Source organism: Gavia stellata, chromosome 9, assembly GCF_030936135.1.
Source record: "Gavia stellata isolate bGavSte3 chromosome 9, bGavSte3.hap2, whole genome shotgun sequence".
Taxonomy (NCBI): domain Eukaryota; kingdom Metazoa; phylum Chordata; class Aves; order Gaviiformes; family Gaviidae; genus Gavia; species Gavia stellata.
The window spans coordinates 22,923,399-22,941,935 of record NC_082602.1 but is presented as its reverse complement, the minus strand read 5'-3'; the positions used below and the strand labels follow the sequence as shown (position 1 = coordinate 22,941,935).

General features: G+C 40.3%; 1 protein-coding gene across 1 annotated transcript; it reads left to right on the top strand.

Annotated features, from left to right (window-relative positions):
• Positions 1-1,351: 1,351 nt before the first annotated feature.
• On the top strand, positions 1,352-16,331 carry CEP55 (centrosomal protein 55). Its single transcript, XM_009813686.2, has 8 exons — positions 1,352-1,534; positions 3,619-3,903; positions 8,453-8,518; positions 9,315-9,456; positions 11,548-11,864; positions 13,394-13,465; positions 14,310-14,435; positions 16,087-16,331. Exons 1-8 carry the CDS (start codon positions 1,352-1,354, stop codon positions 16,291-16,293), a joined length of 1,398 nt encoding a protein of 465 aa, XP_009811988.1. The 3' UTR covers positions 16,294-16,331.
• The last annotated feature ends 2,206 nt before the right edge of the window (positions 16,332-18,537 follow it).

Sequence of the window (18,537 nt, the reverse complement as noted above, 5' to 3'; positions counted from 1 at the left end):
AAGGAAACCAAGTAAAACTTACATTGTAAGTAAGAAGAACTCTTTGCTCTAAGCTACCCCGTGTTCAGCTTTACAGCAGTTTTTCTCAGCTGCGGACCAGATGTAAAAAAAAACAAGTGGCGCATAGTATGTTTTTAAGCAGAGTCGAGAGGGGAAGCCAGCAAGATGGAGCAAAATGACTCATACCTGCACGAAGTTCAGCCTAGTTTTTATATGGTCACACAGGAACTACCCTAGCTTATTACTTCTGAAGCCAACATGGACCTTGCTTCCTTTCTAAAATTACTAGATTTTGGGTACCTGAGGAAGAAGATTTCTGGGGAAGAAAAGGTAATCTAAAGCCAACATGTTTAGGAAGGAGCAGGAGAAAGACAGAGCGCTGAGAGGACCCAGAAGACTTGGCGGAAGCACCACGGCAGGTTGTTCCACCCTCACCCATGGCAGTCCCGGACAAGTCCCCCAGCTGGTGCACGGCCAGAGCCGCAGGCCAGGCTTGCTGCTGCAGGCAGCTACTACCCTTTCTGCCTGAACAGTGAGTGAACGAGAGCCTCGCGCAGGCTGAGGAGAACCCGCCGCCAGGAAACAACATGAGGGGGTGCTCACCTGCCACCGCCCCTCCTAATACAACCACGCTTTAATAACGAAATGGAAATCCCCTCAAAGGGAAAATTAATTACGGCCTCGCAAAGGGGAGGCCCAAACACCGCCCCAGCCCCCTCAGAAGGACCCAGCCGCCCCAGGAGTGCCGCGCACGTGCGCTGGGGCACAAAAACGAAGTGGTGAGAAGAAAGGCCCCATGGCATTGGCCAGACAGGTCACGCGGCCGCCCACGCCAGCCAATAGGGAGCCTCCTCTCAGACATTCCGCGGAGAACTCCGCAGCGCCTCGCTGGCCGTTAGACACCACCCAACGCCAGGCAGCTCGTGCCCCTCTAGCCCCGCCCACGCCTGCTCGCCCAGCCCCTTCTAGCCAGTGTCTTCGCGGAAGCGTTCTTTAACGCCCTCCCACTGCCTTTTCTGGCCCAATGGAGGCGCCGTAGCCCTCTCTTCGACTATGCGGCACTCTGGACGGAAGTGACGATGCCGGGAGCCGCGGCATTCAAACTCCCGGAAGAGGGGCTGGGCTAGGGCCGGCCGGAGCAGCTGCCGCCGCCGCCGGGTAGGGTCCCCCCTTCCCCCGCCGTAACCCAGGGTGCTCACAGGCCCGTTTGCTCCCTGAGGGCCGCGAGCAGGAGCCGGGAAGCCCTGCGCTGCCCGTGCTTGACTAGAACTGTGTCAGAAGTGACGTCCTGCCTGATGGAAGGGATTGCAATTCCGTAACGCTACGTTTATTTTTTTATAGGTGCTTAAAGATGAATTCCAAGACCGCCAAAGATATAATTATTGGCAAGTGGGGCTTAAAGTCGGGTAGCTCCAGACCAGAGAATGATCTCGGGAAGTGTAAGCAGGAGAACGCAGCCCTGAGAAAATCAGCGGAGGAAGTCGTGAAAGGGAAAAGCAGAATGACTGATCCGGAGAGGAACGGGCTCCTAGAGGTGAGGTGGATGTTTGTACTCGAGCTAACGCTTGTGATGGCCTAACTGTGCACGGTTAACATGAGTCTGAGCATGTCCGACTTTGTAAGCAAGATGCCAATCTTTCCTCTTAAAACTTAGTTTACTTTGATGCCACTACTGTTTTAGTTTGACATTTTAATTCTCAAATATTTTTCAACGATGCCTGAACTAATCAAATTACAATCATCTGACAAGGCTGTTAAATACAAAGACTTGAGGCCAGAGGTGCCAATTAGTCCATTAAGACCCGTCTTCATTTGTTCAACTCTTTGGAACAGTTGGTCCTAGAGAATTATTTTGAGCATTTCCTGTAAAGAACACTGCATTTGCAAACAGTAGCCTAAGAACGTGCCAAAAGTGCTGAATATTTGCTTGAACTATCTTCTCAAGCACCCACTCAGCTATAGGTAAATAAAACTGTAATCAGTTCACCACATTATTCTTCCATTACAACCCAAGAGCAGAAACTAAGATACTGCAATTTCCATGCCTTGTAGTCCATTCGAGGTAAACCTGTGGTTGCAGAGAACGAAGTTCAAGACTTAGTATGTGACCAAGTCACATACTGTTAGGCTTCCCAGAAGGACTGGGAAACTTCAGGACTTTTTCAAAGGATACAACTAATGGAGACTAGGCACACTAATATTTCTAGGCTATTTCTTTTGACAATAAGGCTTTTCACATGTCTGTGCTACAATGTCAGTTGAGAAGTGCTAACCCAAGTACCAGCTATGGCTAGACAGATCATGTACTGTTGTTGCTAAATTCCTTAGCACATTTGCTGTGTCTGGTGGAGTTTGCTGTTTGCTGTTGATTACTTAATACTGGGTTCCTAGTTTACAGGTGAAAAATCACAGGCATGTTTAGATATAGTAGGTACTATTTGGTGTCAATATTTTAATTCTAGTGAGGACTGTGGGGTCTTCAATCACTCCCTAAATAAGGCTCTCAAGTTCAATTTCTTTCAGTTTCTCTGTTATCTTCTGTTGATTTGATATCAACATGTAGGATTTAAACATCAACCTTCTCACAGAAAATGCAATGCTATCACAACAGAAGTTTACGTAGAGCCCCAAGGTATCTCAAGGGGAGACCTTATCGCTCTCTACAACCACCTGTAAGGAGGTTGTAGCGAGGCAGGTGTTGGCCTGTTTTCCCAAGTAACAAGAGATAAGATGAGTGGAAATGGCCTCAAGTTGCACCAGGGGAGGTTTAAAGTGGATATTAGGAAAAATTTCTTCACTGAAAGGGTTATCAAGCACTAAAACAGGCTGCCCAGGGAAGTGGCGGAGTCACCATCCCTGGAGGTATTTAAAAGATGTGTAGATGTGGTGCTTAGGGACATGGTTTAGTGGTGGTCTTGGCAGTGTTAGGTTTACGATTGGACTCGATGATCTTACAGGTCCTTTCCAACCTAAATGATTCTATGATTCTATGAAATGCAGTACTAATGCTATGTAATAATTACCGGTGCTGGATGCCTGCTGAAAAGAGAGTGCCTGTTGAGAATATCTACTAAAGCACATTTTGAAACTAAAAGGCCGGATAATTTGGAAAACAGGATCCTTCTCCTGAATGCTTTATTATAACTCTCTTGTAACTTCACTTATTGTCATTTAGTTTGCAAAAGGCCCTGCTTGCTTCTCAAAAGCTACTAAATATGCTAACCAACACTAAGAAATGTATCACCAGCCTCTTCACTGGAAGTGTTCAAGAGTTCTCGTACTGCTTGTGTTTTAAGGTTCATCTGTTGTAGTGATCTGTATTCATATACAAAACTGAGTACCTACCAAGTCTGTGAAATTTGGTTCTTTGCATTCTTTCCTTGTTTCGTCTACTTCAGACTGTTTTTACTATCACTTGAAATACTTCAGATGATCACTGTAGTATTGTGATGATCACTTTACTATTGTCTGTTTTGAGTAAAAAGTAATATTCTCAACTAAAGGTTAAGAGACAATCTTTCAAAGTGAGTATCCTCTCAAACTGTTGTAAACTTGCTAATGCATTTGTTGCATAGACTGACACTCATTTGTGTCACTCTTTTGTTCTGTTTCATTTAGAAAATACTTTCCCTTGAAAAAGAAAAAGAAAAACACAACCATCGTCTTGGAGAGAAGGACAAAGAAATCCAAAACCTGAAAGATAAGCTTAGATCCAAAAACAAGAATAGTGAACTCTCCTTGTTACAAAGTCAACTAGAGGAAAAAAGAAGGGAAGCAGAAAGGAGAGAACAGTTACTTCATTCTCTATCGGAAGAAATGAACCGGTTAAAATGTAATTTATCCACTGTTACTGCAAAATGTTCTGAGCTTGAAAACAGAGCCAGTACTCCTCAGGCCTCCCAGGTAAGCACTGAAGAAACATTGGAATTTGCGCCCACTAAGCACCAATATCTGTTACAGGATGGATTTTTAATCTCCTTACAAGTTGCATTGCATGCTGAAATATTCTGGTATTAAGAGAGAAGATATCCAGATTGAATGCTAAATAAAGAACAGTCAGGGAGCACAACTTCAGGCAATGCAGGTCGGGAGGGAATTTTCTAATGCTGTACTGCAAGGTCCCTCTTTCAAGCTCATATGTGGGTGGTATGACTGACTAGTGGTGCTACATGTAATGATCCGCTGTTGATAAAGCTGGTATTATTCCCTTCTCAGGTTTGTATGCTCAGTGATTAAACAGACTGAGAAGGCAGCAGTAAGAGACATGGGGCATTAATAAAGACAAACTAAGCTCTTCACCTAATTCAGCTTCAGTCATAAGCTAATCAGTGATTTCAAGATTGGAGGCAGCCTGGGCTGCAGTGATCATGCACTGGCAGAGCTCACAGTCCTGAGGGATGTTGGTCAGGTGGAGGCAGCCTGGGCTGCAGTGATCATGCACTGGCGGAGCTCACAGTCCTGAGGGATATTGGTCAGGTGAAGAGTAAAGTCAGGATGCTGAATTTTAGGAAAGCAAGCTTCCAGCTGTCCAAGGAGTTAGTCAATAGGACCCCCTGGGAAACTGCCCTCAGGGACAAGGGAGCAGAACAGATCTTTAAGGATGCTTTCCATAGAGTGCAAGAGTTCTCGATCCCCAGGCATAAGAAATCAAGAAAGGAAGGCAAGAGATAGGCATGGCTGAGTCGAGGCCTGCTGGTGAGACTAAAGGGCAAGAAGGAAATGCACAGGCAGTGGAAGCAGGGACAGGTATCCTGGGAAGAGTACGGGGACATTGCCTGTTGTGTTAGGGGTGGGATCAGGAAGGCCAAGGTGTGGCTGGTGCTGAACTTGGCAAGGGACACAAAGAATAATAAGAAGGGCTTCTACAGGTATTTCAGCCAGAAAAGGAAGGTGAAAGAAAGTGTACCCCTCTGATGAACAAGACTGGCAAACTGGTAACAATGGATGAGGAGAAGGCTGAGGTACTCAACAACTTTTTTGCCTCAGTCTTCACCGATAACTTCTCTTTCCACACCTCTCGAGTGCATGGACCGCAAGACAGGGACTGGGGGAGCAAAGTCCCTCCCACTATAAGATGAGATCGAATTCATGACCACCTGAGGAACTGTAAGCCTATGGGACCTGACTAGATGCATCCAAGAGTCCTGAGGGAATTGGCTGATGTAGTTGCCAAGCTACTCTCCATGATATTTGAAAAGTCATGGCAGTCAGGTAAAGTCCCTGGTGACTGGAAAAAGAGAAACATCACACCCATTTTTAAAAAGGGTAGAAACGAGGACCCTGGGAACTACTGACCTGTCAGCCTCACCTCTGTGCCTGGGAAGATTGTGGAACAGATCCTCCTAGAAGCTATGCTAAGGCACGTGGATGACAGGGAGGTGATTTGAGACAGCCAGCATGGCTTCACCAAGGGCAAGTCCTGCCTGATCAATCTAGTGGCCTTCTATGATGGAATGACTACATCAGTGGACAAGGGAAGAACTACTGATGTCATCTATCTGGACTTCTGTAAGGCCTTTGACATGGTCCTCCACAACATCCTTCTGTAAATTGGAGAGATATGGATTTGATGGATGGACTGTTGTGTGGATGAGGAATTGGATGGTTGCATCCAGAGGTTAGTGGTCAATGGTTCAATGTCCAGATGGAGATTGGTGACAAGTGGTGGCCCTCAGGGGTCCGCATTGGGACCAGTACTGTTTAATATCTTCATTAATGACACAGACAGTGGGATCGAGTGCGCCCTCAGCAAGTTGGAGATAACACCAAGCTGAGTGGTGCATTTGACACGCCTGAGGGATGGAATGCCATCCAGAGGGACCTGGACAAGCTTGAGAAGTGGGCTGATGCGAACCTCATGAGGTTCAACAACAACAACTGCAAGGTCCTGCACCTGTGTCGGGGCAACCCCTTGGTAGGAATACAGGCTGGAGGATGAAGGCACTGAGAGCAGCCCTGCGGAGAAGGACTTGGGGGTACTGGTGGATGAAAAGATGAACACAAGCTGGCAATGTGCACTCACAGCCTAAAGGCCAGCTGTATCTTGGGCCGCATCAAAAGAAGCATGGCCAGCAGTTCAAGGGAGGTGATTCTGCCCCTCTACGCTGGTGACACCCTACCTGGAGTACTCTGTCCAGCTCTGGAGTCCTCAGCACAGGGAAGATACAGACCTGTTGGAGCGGGTCCAGAGGAGGGCCACAAAAATGATCAGAGGGATGGAACACCTCTCCTATGAGGAAAGGCTGAGAGAGTTGGGGTTGTTCAGCCTGGAGAAGAGAAGGCTCTGGGGAGACCTTATTGCAGCCTTTCAGTACTTAAAGGGGGCTTAAAGAAAGATGGGGACAAACTTTTTAGCAGGGTCTGTTGCAACAGGACAAGGGGTAATGGTTTTAAACTAAAAGAGGGTAGATTTAGACTAGATAGAAGGAAGAAATTTTTTACAAAGAGGGTGGTGAAACACTGGAATGGGTTGCCCAGAGAGGTGGTAGATGCCCCATCCCTGGAAACACATTCAAGGTCAGGTTGGACGGGGCTCTGAGCAACCTGATCTAGTTGAAGATGTCCCTGCTCATTGCAGGAGGGGTTGGACTAGATGACCTTTAAAGGTCTCTTCCAACCCAAGCTACTCTATAATTCTATGAGAATATCTTTTACCTCTCTGCTCTTATGAATGCTCATTTGCTCCTCGGTTGTTAAAACTAGTTGCCTGTACTGTACATGGCATCACACATGGTAAATATTTCAATGTGGCAGAAGATAGGAGGGGCATAATGAGTTGCTTCTCTCATTTAAAATGGTTAATAGGTATGGTGCCAGGTGCTTGGCAGCTTTTACAAGTGCATTTAGTTTTCTACAGTTGTTTTTCCCACCCTTGCCTGTTCCAATGTTCCATGGAAAACGCAGTAGTATCTCAATAAGGGGCACAGGGAAGTTGGTGCCCAAGAGGTGCCTGTAAGTCTTTTCCAGCTTTTGACCTGCAGATGGTGCTGGTTCCCCATGTGCTACAGGGAAGATGAGTAACTTCTAGAAATCCAGCTTTAGCCAAATACATAGAAAAATATCTTAATCTACTAATTTTCAGTGATAATACGTATATGTATCACTTCTAGTAATGCAGTATCTTGGGAAATACCACTTTAAATGCAATGTGTTTATTTTCAGTTTCAAGAGACTTTGAACTTGTTAGAGAATTTTAAATTTATGTTAATTCAAAAGATTTCCATGATGTTTTTGTCAACAAACTACCAAAATATCTTGTAGTTTAAGATCAGAATTTTCTTTTAAATTTTTTACTGATTTATCAACAGAGGACAACAAGATTTGACTGATGTTTTGACTGGATGTCTTGGGAAAACTTGAGAACAAGTCTAGCAATGCTGCTTGAAACTGCTAGGTGGCATATGAGCAGCAGGTATAGTCTGAAATGGAGACAACAGTTGTATGACACAATTTTGAGAAAGTTTTCACTGAGACAGAGTTCTAATGTTTATAGAAATAGGAATCTGAGTAATTGTAGTGTCTCTAAATCCTATTTTTGTGAGGAAGTGCTAAAGTTTAATAATTGCCTTCAAAGATCTCCTGTATTTTTTCAGCTATACAGCTTGTTCTAAATCATCTTCCAAAAAACATAGCAAAACTTTGGAATATGTAGCTTGGATTTGGGTAGTAATCTACATTTTTATTTCCTTAAAGTTTCCTGTGACTTATACCTACACAATTTCAAAAAGATTTCTATCATGCAGTGAATAAACATGTCAGATTATGAAAGAAGTATAACTGTTTAACTGTGTTTAGTTTTATATGGGTCTAAAGGACTCTCTGACTCATACTTAAACATTCTACTGTGGATCAGGTCTCAGAAAACCAGTCAGTATGTCCTTATGGTTCCAGACAGGCTTGCACGGTTTCCCAGATGTTTATAATCCTCCTGTTTTGCCAATGAAGTTGTCAAGAATGTCTAGCTTTCCTCAACAACTCCTATAGGTCTAGCTTATGGTCAAACATATGCGGATATGAAAATAGAAGCACTTACCTTTTTTGTGTATTTAAATAATACCCTAAATATCTTCGTTTTTCAGAAGCTCTCCTGCACCCTTCAGGTCTTCCAAGATAGCAGTTCAGCAGAAGACACATGATATTCTTTGTAGGAAATGTTTTAATGTAACTATGAGTTGCAGAGTTATAGAATAAGTTAAATGTAAATCTTTGTCCTGTGTCTTCCAGAATATTTTATCTTAAATCTATGAAATGGTTTTCTACATAACTTAGATTCTTCTTTTCTTTAAAAAAGAAAGACTATAAAGATCTTTAAACACAAGGCACAGGTATGCATCTGTTTTCCATTTTAAAATAGGTGGCTGAAACAGTAATGCTAGTCCTGTATAACTATTAATCTCACAAATAGCATAAGAATATTTTTAAAGAACACTAACAGGTTGTTCTTTGTCTGCAGGAAGCTGTAACAAACAGCACTGGATCACCAACTAATCTTTATGAAGTTCAAAAACAACTGGAAGATGTAAGTTTCATGTACAACATTGCAAGTATAAATCATCTGTATCAAGATGCATAAGAATGTAAATTATCACCATACACGTTTTTGGGTAGTATGGGACCTCAGAGGGTATGTTTCCCTCTAAAATATAGTATCCAAAATTATTTTGTGACAAGACGATAATTTAAATAAAAAAAGACTTTAAAAAAAAGACAATATTTCTGTCATCTTTGACAAACCTTGCTTGAAACATCGGAACAAAGTGGCTGCTGACAAAACAGGAGCCCCAAGTAACCTGGTTTGACCTCGGAGCTGACTCTGCCTGGAATAGCATGAGGTTGGATCAGAAAACTCCTGAGGTCCTTTCCAACCTGAATAATTCTATGATCCAATCAGGTCCTTGTCCTTGTCCTTACAAACTTTAAGTTGCAACGATACTATTTTAGTTTATTCTGTTTTCAAGATCTGTTTTTTTCTATTTTATTTTATATTTGAGCTTGAAAGGTTAATTCTTCATAATTTGGACATGACTCATGAAAGCCTTTGTTTTTAAATCATTTTCCCATTCCAAGAAATAAGCCAATCAGTGTTTAATATTGCGGCAATTTTAAGTTACGCTCAGCAACCTGACTTATCTTTCCAAATGAAGATGGGTTTTATTTATTGTACAGACAAGACTACTACAGTTTGCAGCAGAATTAACTAGCTTATCTTTAAACTGTATAATATATAACTCTTTAACATTTTTAAGATGACTAATAGTTTTAAAATCTGATAAATTACCAGAGGCTTTTTTGTTGTTCTGTTTCTTTTCATGAAGGCTCTTGAGAAAAACCAACAGTGGCTGCTGTATGACCAGCAACGTGAAGCATATGTCAGGGGACTGCTTGGAAGGATCTTTGAACTTGAACAGAAGTCAGAAATAGTTAGCCAACAAGAATCTAAAGAATTCAATTCAGAAGGTATCGACTTCATTTTTTCCCCACGAGTGACCCAAACCATAATTATCTATAGAACAAGTTTTCTGAAAACAAATTATAGCACAATTAACAAAATCAAGACTTTCTTCTCAACATTTTGGTTTCTTAATGGTAAAACTTGCCTAAGTAAAATTTCTTTGCTTCCTGTTATCTAGCTACATTACTTGATCGACAGTATTTCATGTTCTTATCTACTTCAAAGATGGTTTTTAACAGCCTTGACACTCTATTAGCAACCTCTCTGTTTGCGGAAAGTGTTGAGGCAAATATGTGTATGTCTCCCATCCTTCAAAGTACACTTTCAACCTACATAATGGAAGCATTAAGGATTTATTAGCTAGGTGTGGATCAGGTTTTTAAAATTTTTTTTTTCAAAATAAATATTATAAAAATTACTCAAGACTGCCACGTTCTTTACTCACCTCAACAGTTCTTACAGGGCATAAAAACCCGTGGTAGGTTTTGGCACCTATCCAAAACAGTGTATTGCAATATGGATCTGGCCACATCTATCTCACTTCCGTGTTACGTAGTTCCTCAATAATGAGCACCCTCTCAGCACCATGCATTTAGATTGACTTGACTTGTGCTTAACCAGCATGTGGAATAAAATTAAAATCATGTTGAACAGAAGAACCAGAAGGAGTTGGCTTGCTTTTCTTATTATCAAATTATTAATTTCATATATGCTGCAACTGACCTGCAAGGTAAATTCACTAAATAGAACTAGCATCATCTGGAGTAAGAGTATGCCCACAGATACTTACCACTTAGTAATTCACATGCAGTGGCTTGGTTTCTGTATTACTGCTTGAATCTTTATGGAAAACAGTAAAATAGCATAATCTTGTTTTGGTGCTGTTTAGAAATCTATGAATAGTATTTTAGAGGGAGGCAGACTGAAGTAGCTCACCAGGAAATGTAACTCAGAGTTGCTGCAGTCAAAGCTTTGTCATCAGAGCAGCCAGGAGACTAGGAGTAAGGGTATAAGAAAGTTCCCCTCTTCAAGCAGCTAGACAGTAGCAGAGATCCAAGTTTCTAAGAACCTAGCTATACAAGTTGAAAGTAGATACGACTTCTTCCAAGGAAAGACTTGGTATCTTTCTGAAGATCTCACCACCCTATAAAGGAGTACTGCTAATGAGAGGTAAGGCTTAGCTCATAGTTTAGGGCAGGGAGAACAGTCAGGCAAGAAACTTTCCCTAGTAAATTGCACTTTGAAGAATGAGGGGAAGCCTTCAATAGGAAAAGTATCAAAGTCAAGAAATTTACAGTGCCAAAAATCAGCAAAGCCTGTGAAATTCTGCATTCCTCGTTCTGCTTTTAGGTATATTTTGTATTACTACTGAATTTCTACAGACTGACTCCTTTTCTTTTCCTACTTACTAAACTTTTCTTGGGTCGACAAGCAGAAATTTTTCAAACTCTGGCTTAAGTAACAGTCACTAGCCAAGAAGCAGGCATTTTTTAATCAAAAATACTATCCTAGTCTCTTTTATTTGCAATTTATAAGTAAATGATGGCATACAATTTGAAGAAGACAGTCTGCAAAAGACAATGGATAGTCTGGTTTTGGTCAGCAATGGTGAAGCAGAGCCCATCAGATCCCCAGGGTATCTCTGGGGAGGGAGTAATGCCAGAACCTTGGCTAAGGAGACCTAAATCTGGAAGTGAGAATCTAGGGTCTTTGGACCTTGCATCAGATTGCCATGTATCAGTATAACGCATGAAGCCATGAAAGAACTATGTGTGGGTCATGGAGCTTGTGTAGTCAGGCAAAGGATACAATATTGTTATAAGGGTTAGTGAAGGAAGTGGCTGTAGCACAGAATACTATACGCAAGCCGAGTTGCAGTTTTCCGGTAACTATATTGGGAAGGAGACTTTACTGTATTAGAAGTATTGAAAACTGTTTTAGCTAAAGTTTGGTGCCAATCTGAGCTGTGTAATAGCCTAGAATGTAAGTTTTTATCAATATGCCTTAAAATGCTGTCAAGGATTTGGTGTTCCAATTTTTAAGCGCTTCCACCCCCCCCCCCCCATTACTATCTCAATTATTTCTGATTCATTAAGGTCATCTACAAGAGGAAAAGCAAAAATACTATGACCAGCTGTTACTAACTGCTAAGAGTGATCTTGAGACTGAAAGACGCACTATAGCCCAGCTGAGATCTGAACTTAACGAATTCAAAAAGAAGTATGAAGAAACACAACGAGAAATAATGAGTTTAAATGCCTTATTGCAGTCGCAACAGGTTGCTGAAATGAAGACTCTAGAAAATGAAAATAAAATGAAAGGAGAGAAAGTGCAGAGACTAAAACAAGAAAATGAAACTATTAAAGGACAGCTCAGAGAAGAAAAGAAAAAGTCTGAAGATCTTTTATGTCAGGTAAGTGGATGCATTTGGAGGTTTAAGATCATTCACAAAGAATCAAGAGAGCTGAAAAGTCATACTTAATCAGAATGGACCATCACTCACTTGCTCTGGTAACCGTTCTTTACGTGTATCTAGACTCATGTCCTTGTGGTTAAAACTGAATTCTTTCTTTAATATATTGGTTTGAATCAAAATCCAAACTTTTGTGAAATTTCCTTGTTTAAACAAGGAACTTACTTGTTCGCTTACTGCCCTGGTCTTGTGGGACACGAGGGAGAAGTGAGAGGAGAATACTTAGTTGATTCTAATCTAGTTCATCCTCAAGGTTAATAGTAAGTGAGAACAAGAAAGGTAAAAATTCAAGTCCCTACAGGCTATTTTATCATGCAGTCCTAACTGTGGAATATCACTGATATGTGCTGTCTCCTGGCTGCTACAAATACGCGTGTGGACTTGGTAGTTTCATACTTATTGGATAAGCAGTTGGGCCCCTGGATAGCACCCCCAGCCAACCATTGTGGCCATGCAGCAGGAGTTGTTTGGTTTTTTCCATTCAGATGGGTTCCCGCATTTGGTTCTCTATATGATGCCATGGATAAGAACTATGCAGGCACACTTGAGTACTAGAGAGCAAGGAAAGGGACCTTAAGTTGTCACTGTCTTGAAGACGGCTATGGTAGAAACCACTGAGAAGAGTTCTGTAATTCCCTATAAAGCCTAAGAAGTGCCTGTCAAGCAGGTTGTTCAGTACATGTGGCTTATGCTGTTGCCAGATCTGTTGTTGCTTTTGCACCAGATTCTAATTGTTTGCAGGGCTTGCCCATCTCCCAAAGAGTGCTGTGATGACTTCAGTGAAATAATTGTGTTCATGTGTGAAGTTCTTAATTCTTCCTTCTGTCTGTTTTTGAGCCCAATGACTTTAACCACTCTTGGCTGATCAGAGGCAGGGGAAGACATGTATGTTCTATATATTTGTATTTAAAAATATTCAGTGCTTACCTCCTTTTGTTTGGAGTACTCATGAGGACTTTGCCACTTCCCCTACATGGACAGTTACAGTGGTGTCGTGGAATATTCCTATCAGCATGGTGACGCTAACAAACAAAAAAAATACCTGTTTCTTCTTCTGGACCATGGATCATGACCATGTATCTGATGAAGAGAAACTGGAAAGTCCTCCTTGAAGGACTGTCCTCAGGGCATCCGAATAAGATAGACTTGCTACTTGAAGTTTGTGGTCAATAACAAAGCAATGTAGAACTGCAATTTGAAATGAGAATAAAATTTACTAGACACTGAAGCAGGCTAAAACCAGAAGTTCCTGCATTCCCCATGCTCAATGCAATGATAATGTTTCCCTTGGGTCTTCCCTGGAGAAGCAGAGATATTTGAATTGGGTTTGGCTGTTGTATAACAGGCATACATTTTTCTGTTGGTGCTGGAATATAGAAGTTTACTTCCATCCCTTTTTGGATTCATTATTTGTTAAGCTTATTAACTGTTGAAAGTTCTTTATTACAAATGTTTTTTCTGCCTTGTAGGTGCAACTCCTTCATAAATCATTGCTCAAACAGGAGGAGGAACACACTAGGATAGCTTTGTTGGAACAACAGGTACTGAATTGTATACTAAGGTGCTGATACTTAATCTGTATTATGCACAAAGGCTTTCTAGACTAACTTCTCAAATTTAAGAACAAGTAGTATATTAAAAAAAGTAATATTAGACATGAATATTTAACTGTGAATAATCTTTTGATGCTTCTAAAAATTTTGACGTGTCTATCAAGAGGAAAATCTGTAACCATTTACAGATAAGAGGGTGTGATCAAACCTGATGCTATTTTCTCCACAATCACTTGTTCAACTGTGCAGCCTCAGATTAGGTATGGGAAACATCCTAAAAACAATCATCTCATTTAAGTTTTGTAATATAATCTTGATACAGTTATACAAATAATTGCATTGCCATATCTTCCATCATCTTTATTTTTTCCAAATACATTCTTACAGATCTAATTTATATTACTGGAAAAGAAATTAATTTATTTGCTAAGCTTGGGTCTAGCGTTACGCATAGTTTCTGTCCAAATTGTCTTGCTACAAGAAAGATCCTGAAGTAAAAACTGGCATTTTTAATGAGAACTTGCACTATATGTTTTTCTATAAAATGTTCAGTTTAAGATTGCGAGACAGCTTGAAATACTCTCCAACCAAAATAACTTCAAACTCCACCTCTATTAAGGGAGAAGATTTTCATAATTGGGCATGTATGAATTTCACTGTACTGAAAGCAACAAGTGTTTGGTTTTTTTTTTTTTAAAATCCCATTTTAGGATATGATAGCACAGTAAAACTTTATATATTTAAAGGGGAAACATTTCTCCCCCCCTCCCCCCCCCCAGTTCTTAAGAATTCTGACTTTAATTCTTGAATTTTCACTTTGGGGGGTTGTCAGATCCAGATGTGCACCACTGATTTTGAGAATGAAAAACTTGATCGCCAGAACTTGCAGCATCAGTTAAACAAAGTCCTTAAGGAACTGCGCAAGGCCAGGGAGCAAATAACCCGTCTGGAACCTCTGGTATGTACTGAGTAACTTGCAGGTGAATTTAGTCAGGGATTTTGCATAAATGTACATCTTTTCACTTCACGATCTAATTTCAAGCATAGTGAGTCTTCTGTTAATATCATCAGATATTCACTGTAGGCCCTTACATCCTTTAGGTATGTGGCCCCCAGGTGCAGAACCCTATGTTAACTAGCTAGGCATCATTTCTCTCTACAGCATGCATGGAGAACTAGTACTGCAGAAAGAGATCCAGAATAGTCAAGTTCCTGAGCAGGGAACATAACTGTATTTTGTATCACAATGTGTATCTAGTTTTGTCTGTTGCACAATGACAAAGCTGCAGTATGCTTCTACTCAGACTTGCTGCTAGCGAACAGGACAAAATCCTTAAATATAGAAGTTGAATTCCTCCCCCACCTCCATCTGATACAGGATGCGTGGGTCATTAAAACCTGTGTTTTTTCATTTCCAAAAAGACAAGCTCCCCTACTACAATGAAAAAGGACATCTGTTGTATTGTGAGGGTCATGGTCTGTTTGTGGCTTACTATATAAGCCCAAAGAAAGCTACCTACATTTGAGCCCTAGGCTTAATGGAGAAATTTGTAGGGAAGGATTAAGTAATAAGCAAGCCATTGATCTCTTTTGCTCTGTCATATCCAGGATTGCCCTGGTCTTGAGCAGAAATGCATTTTGACTGTTGGTGCTTCTGGAACTCTACAATAAGGTATCTTGTAAGATTAGGTGATAGCTGAATAGGATTGTCAAAACTGTATTTCTGGACTTACTTAAATGAGGTTCAAAATGGAAATCAGATACCTCTGTCCTTCATTAGATCAGGTCTGGGGCTGTTGTGCTTTTTACAGAGAAGATAAATGCAAAAGTTCCAAACAAGTTGCAGATGAGAGGAATTCTTCTGTGAGTCTGCCACACTGCTCTCCCTCTTAGCTGTATGCAGCTTGGAAGTATTTTCTCAAATGAGAAAGGGAATGGAATGAATTCTGAGATACCGATGTTCTTCATTCATGTGTTGCCCCTGGGAGAGCCTTGCTTGCTAGCATTGCAGTTGCTGCTGCTGCCAGGGGAGGCCATTGAAAAACCTTCTGTCTGCTGGGAGTAGAGCAGAAGTTTGTGCAGAGCAGGGAAGTTTCAGCTTTGAGTTTCTCTGTGCTAAGAAGCTGGAGCAGTACCTGTCAGATAGACAACTGAATGCCTTTTACGGTTAGGGACAGCCTTCACGCACAGAAACTTCATGCATGGGATCGGGAGGAGAAGAGAAAATTATGGCAGAGTTTTTTGGGAAGCTAACTAGGCAGCATCCTACACGGAGGGGACTGAGGCATCATTTAATTATGGAAAGATAGTGTGTGAGTGGCTAGGAAGATGGTTGGGTAAGGATTCCCAGTCAGACATTGTTGGAAACCTGTCTTAAATAGTCTGCAGAAAGCTACCTGCAATCTAATTAAATGTGGTGTTAGAATTGCACAACAGGCCCCCTGTTATTAACACAAGTAGCATAACTGCATTTAGCCATCTTAAAAGTTTGCCCTTAGTGCTATAATACACACAAGGGTTGTGTGCCATCAAACCTTAATGTTTTTTCCTACAGTATTTGATCAGTCCGTGCATGCCCCAATCTTACACTAAAGCTTCTCCTTTTCCAGAAACTCCACGAATCTGGACGTATGGAACCACAAGAAGACTTGCAAGCTGCGTTTGAAGAGAAGCTGACCATGTATGACAGAAGTCCTTCCCTAAAACATTCAAGCCTTCTTGATGAAAGTTTTCTTGAGTGTCCCAGATGTAAAGTGCAGTATCCAACAAGCCAGCATAGAGAATTGCTAGCGCATATTGACTTTTGTACAGCTTGAGCTCCAAATGGACTTACTATGTTTGCGTTATACACACTGCCAATGTGCTCTTCTACAAAGGCAAAAGATCTTTTTAAAGCTTTTTTCCTTAAGGTTGTATAAAGGACTACTAGTTTTATAATTCAGTTTTATAGTAATTTATTTGGTCTCAAATATTTTACCTGACGCTTCTGCAAAAAACAGCTACTGCATTTTTGTTTGCAAATGGAAATATTTTTAGAATTAGGAATATCTTAAAATAGTAAACTACTGACTTTTTTTTTGCACTATTAAAAATGAGAACAGTTAAAAGCACACCTATTGTGTCAGACTTTATTTTAATGTTTGGTCTATCCAGTTCTTGGTTGGTGAATCCTCATGATTGTGCTTGTACTTTAACTGACAGTAATAGCTGCAAAAGATTTTTTGGCCCTAGTAGGTGCACTATATATATATATTTATATATACATGGTGTGTGTGTATATATATGGTATGCATATATACAGGTATTATATATGAGTCACATACATGTGTAATGTATCACCATCTTGATACATTCAAACTCAGGAAGGTCATGTTAAGAGCTCTTTGCTACTTAAGATTGATGTTGAAAACATCAACCATAAGTAGCTTGTTTTCCTGAGCCACAGGCAGGGGTGACTTAGAGCTCATATAAAAATGCCGACCAAGGTTTAAGCTCTTAAAAAAAAAAAAAAAAAAAAAAAAAAAAAAAAGTCACTGGGAAAACAAACTTCCTAGCAAATACAAACTTCCTTGGTGCTGAAAAAAGTTTACATTACAGACAATGTCAGAGACCATTTTCAAAGTTTGGATATAGAATTATGCTGAAGTAAACTTGTTTGCACTTCTGTATTTTAGAGGTTAAAGTTGGGAAATGTCAGTTATTCAATCTGTTATATTTGACAAATGTCCCAGTTTAAAAGTGCAGTTTTTAATAAATTGCTGTAGTGGATTTGAATTATCACTGTATTTTGGTATTAATGCAGAAAACAAGTTAGCAATAAATTCTTGCAACAAATTAGAAACTGACAAAAAACTGCTTTATGGATTTGCAATCACAGTGTTATTTTCCTCTAGCACCTACAGTAAACCTGGATCTGTTACTAGCATTCTGCTCCTTGTACCTGTAGTTAAGTCCAACAAGCAGTTCCTTCCACAAAAATTATTAAAGTGAGGAAATGTTACAAAGATACACTACTTAAGATAAGTTTACTTCTTTTACAAGACCATGGTTTGCTGCGGACAGTGAAATACCCAAGGTCTATCTTTCTCTGGTATACTGATTCTGATTGCTAGCTACTATCAGCTTTTTCCATCAGGCTTTGCTGCAAAACTGCATGCATTTACCCCATAATGTTCACCCTCATCTCTGATGGTTAAACATTGTTCTTAAATATGAGGGTGTTTTCCAAGTTGTTTTTAATAACTATTATAATATCGAGTGATGTTGTTATCTATTAAATCCAGTGTTTGCGAGGCAGGAAGAAATTGTTAAAGGCCATTATCTTTATCTGAAATATATTTGCCAAATCTATTGTATTAGCCACTATCTATACACTTTTCAATTTCACTGACCATGTCTCAGGCTTATCTTTGACAATTTGCCTAATTGTAGCAACAGGTTTTCTGACCAAATATATGATGAACTAACGAGTAAAACAGAAATTATGCTTCAGAATCTCAAGGTTTTGCTGAGGGAAACTGTCTTAATGTCATGTCTTTCTTTCAAAGCATCTTTTAAATTCAGGATAATAACTATGCTTTTCATTGCAGCCTAATAATTTTAATCTCTAATTAAACTACTTTTTGGAAGTTTAAATTAGTTGTCTTTTAACAACATATTAATCAGCTAATATTCTATTCCCAGCTGCATACTCAGCATAGTTTCTGCAAAAGGAAATTCTGATCTTTTATGTATTATAGATGAAGTGAGTTTGCCTGCTACAGGTCAGCAGTCTTCTCTTCAGTAGTTCTGAGGCTTTCTTAAATTAGCATAAAACCACTTTCTCATTAGAAGCTGGTACTGTAGAGGGAGACTCATAAAGTTGATAATTTGATAACCTTTAAAGTTTTGTTCATTCCAGCACTTCTTCTGAACTTTAACAAGCCATTTAGTCCTGCTTGCTAAATATTAGACATAAGCACAAAAAACCCTTACTGATAAATTTTTATACAACATCAGTGTGGTATATGTTGAAAAATACCAAAATGACATGCTAATGCATCAAAAGACATATTTTGAAG

Excerpts from the sequence above, each read along its gene's own strand:
- CEP55 (XM_009813686.2), top strand. The coding sequence starts at position 1,352 with ATGAATTCCAAGACCGCCAAAGATATAATTATTGGCAAGTGGGGCTTA. Across the intron at positions 3,904-8,452 it reads GTACTCCTCAGGCCTCCCAG|GAAGCTGTAACAAACAGCAC; the intron begins GTAAGCACTGAA and ends CTTTGTCTGCAG. Across the intron at positions 8,519-9,314 it reads TTCAAAAACAACTGGAAGAT|GCTCTTGAGAAAAACCAACA; the intron begins GTAAGTTTCATG and ends CTTTTCATGAAG.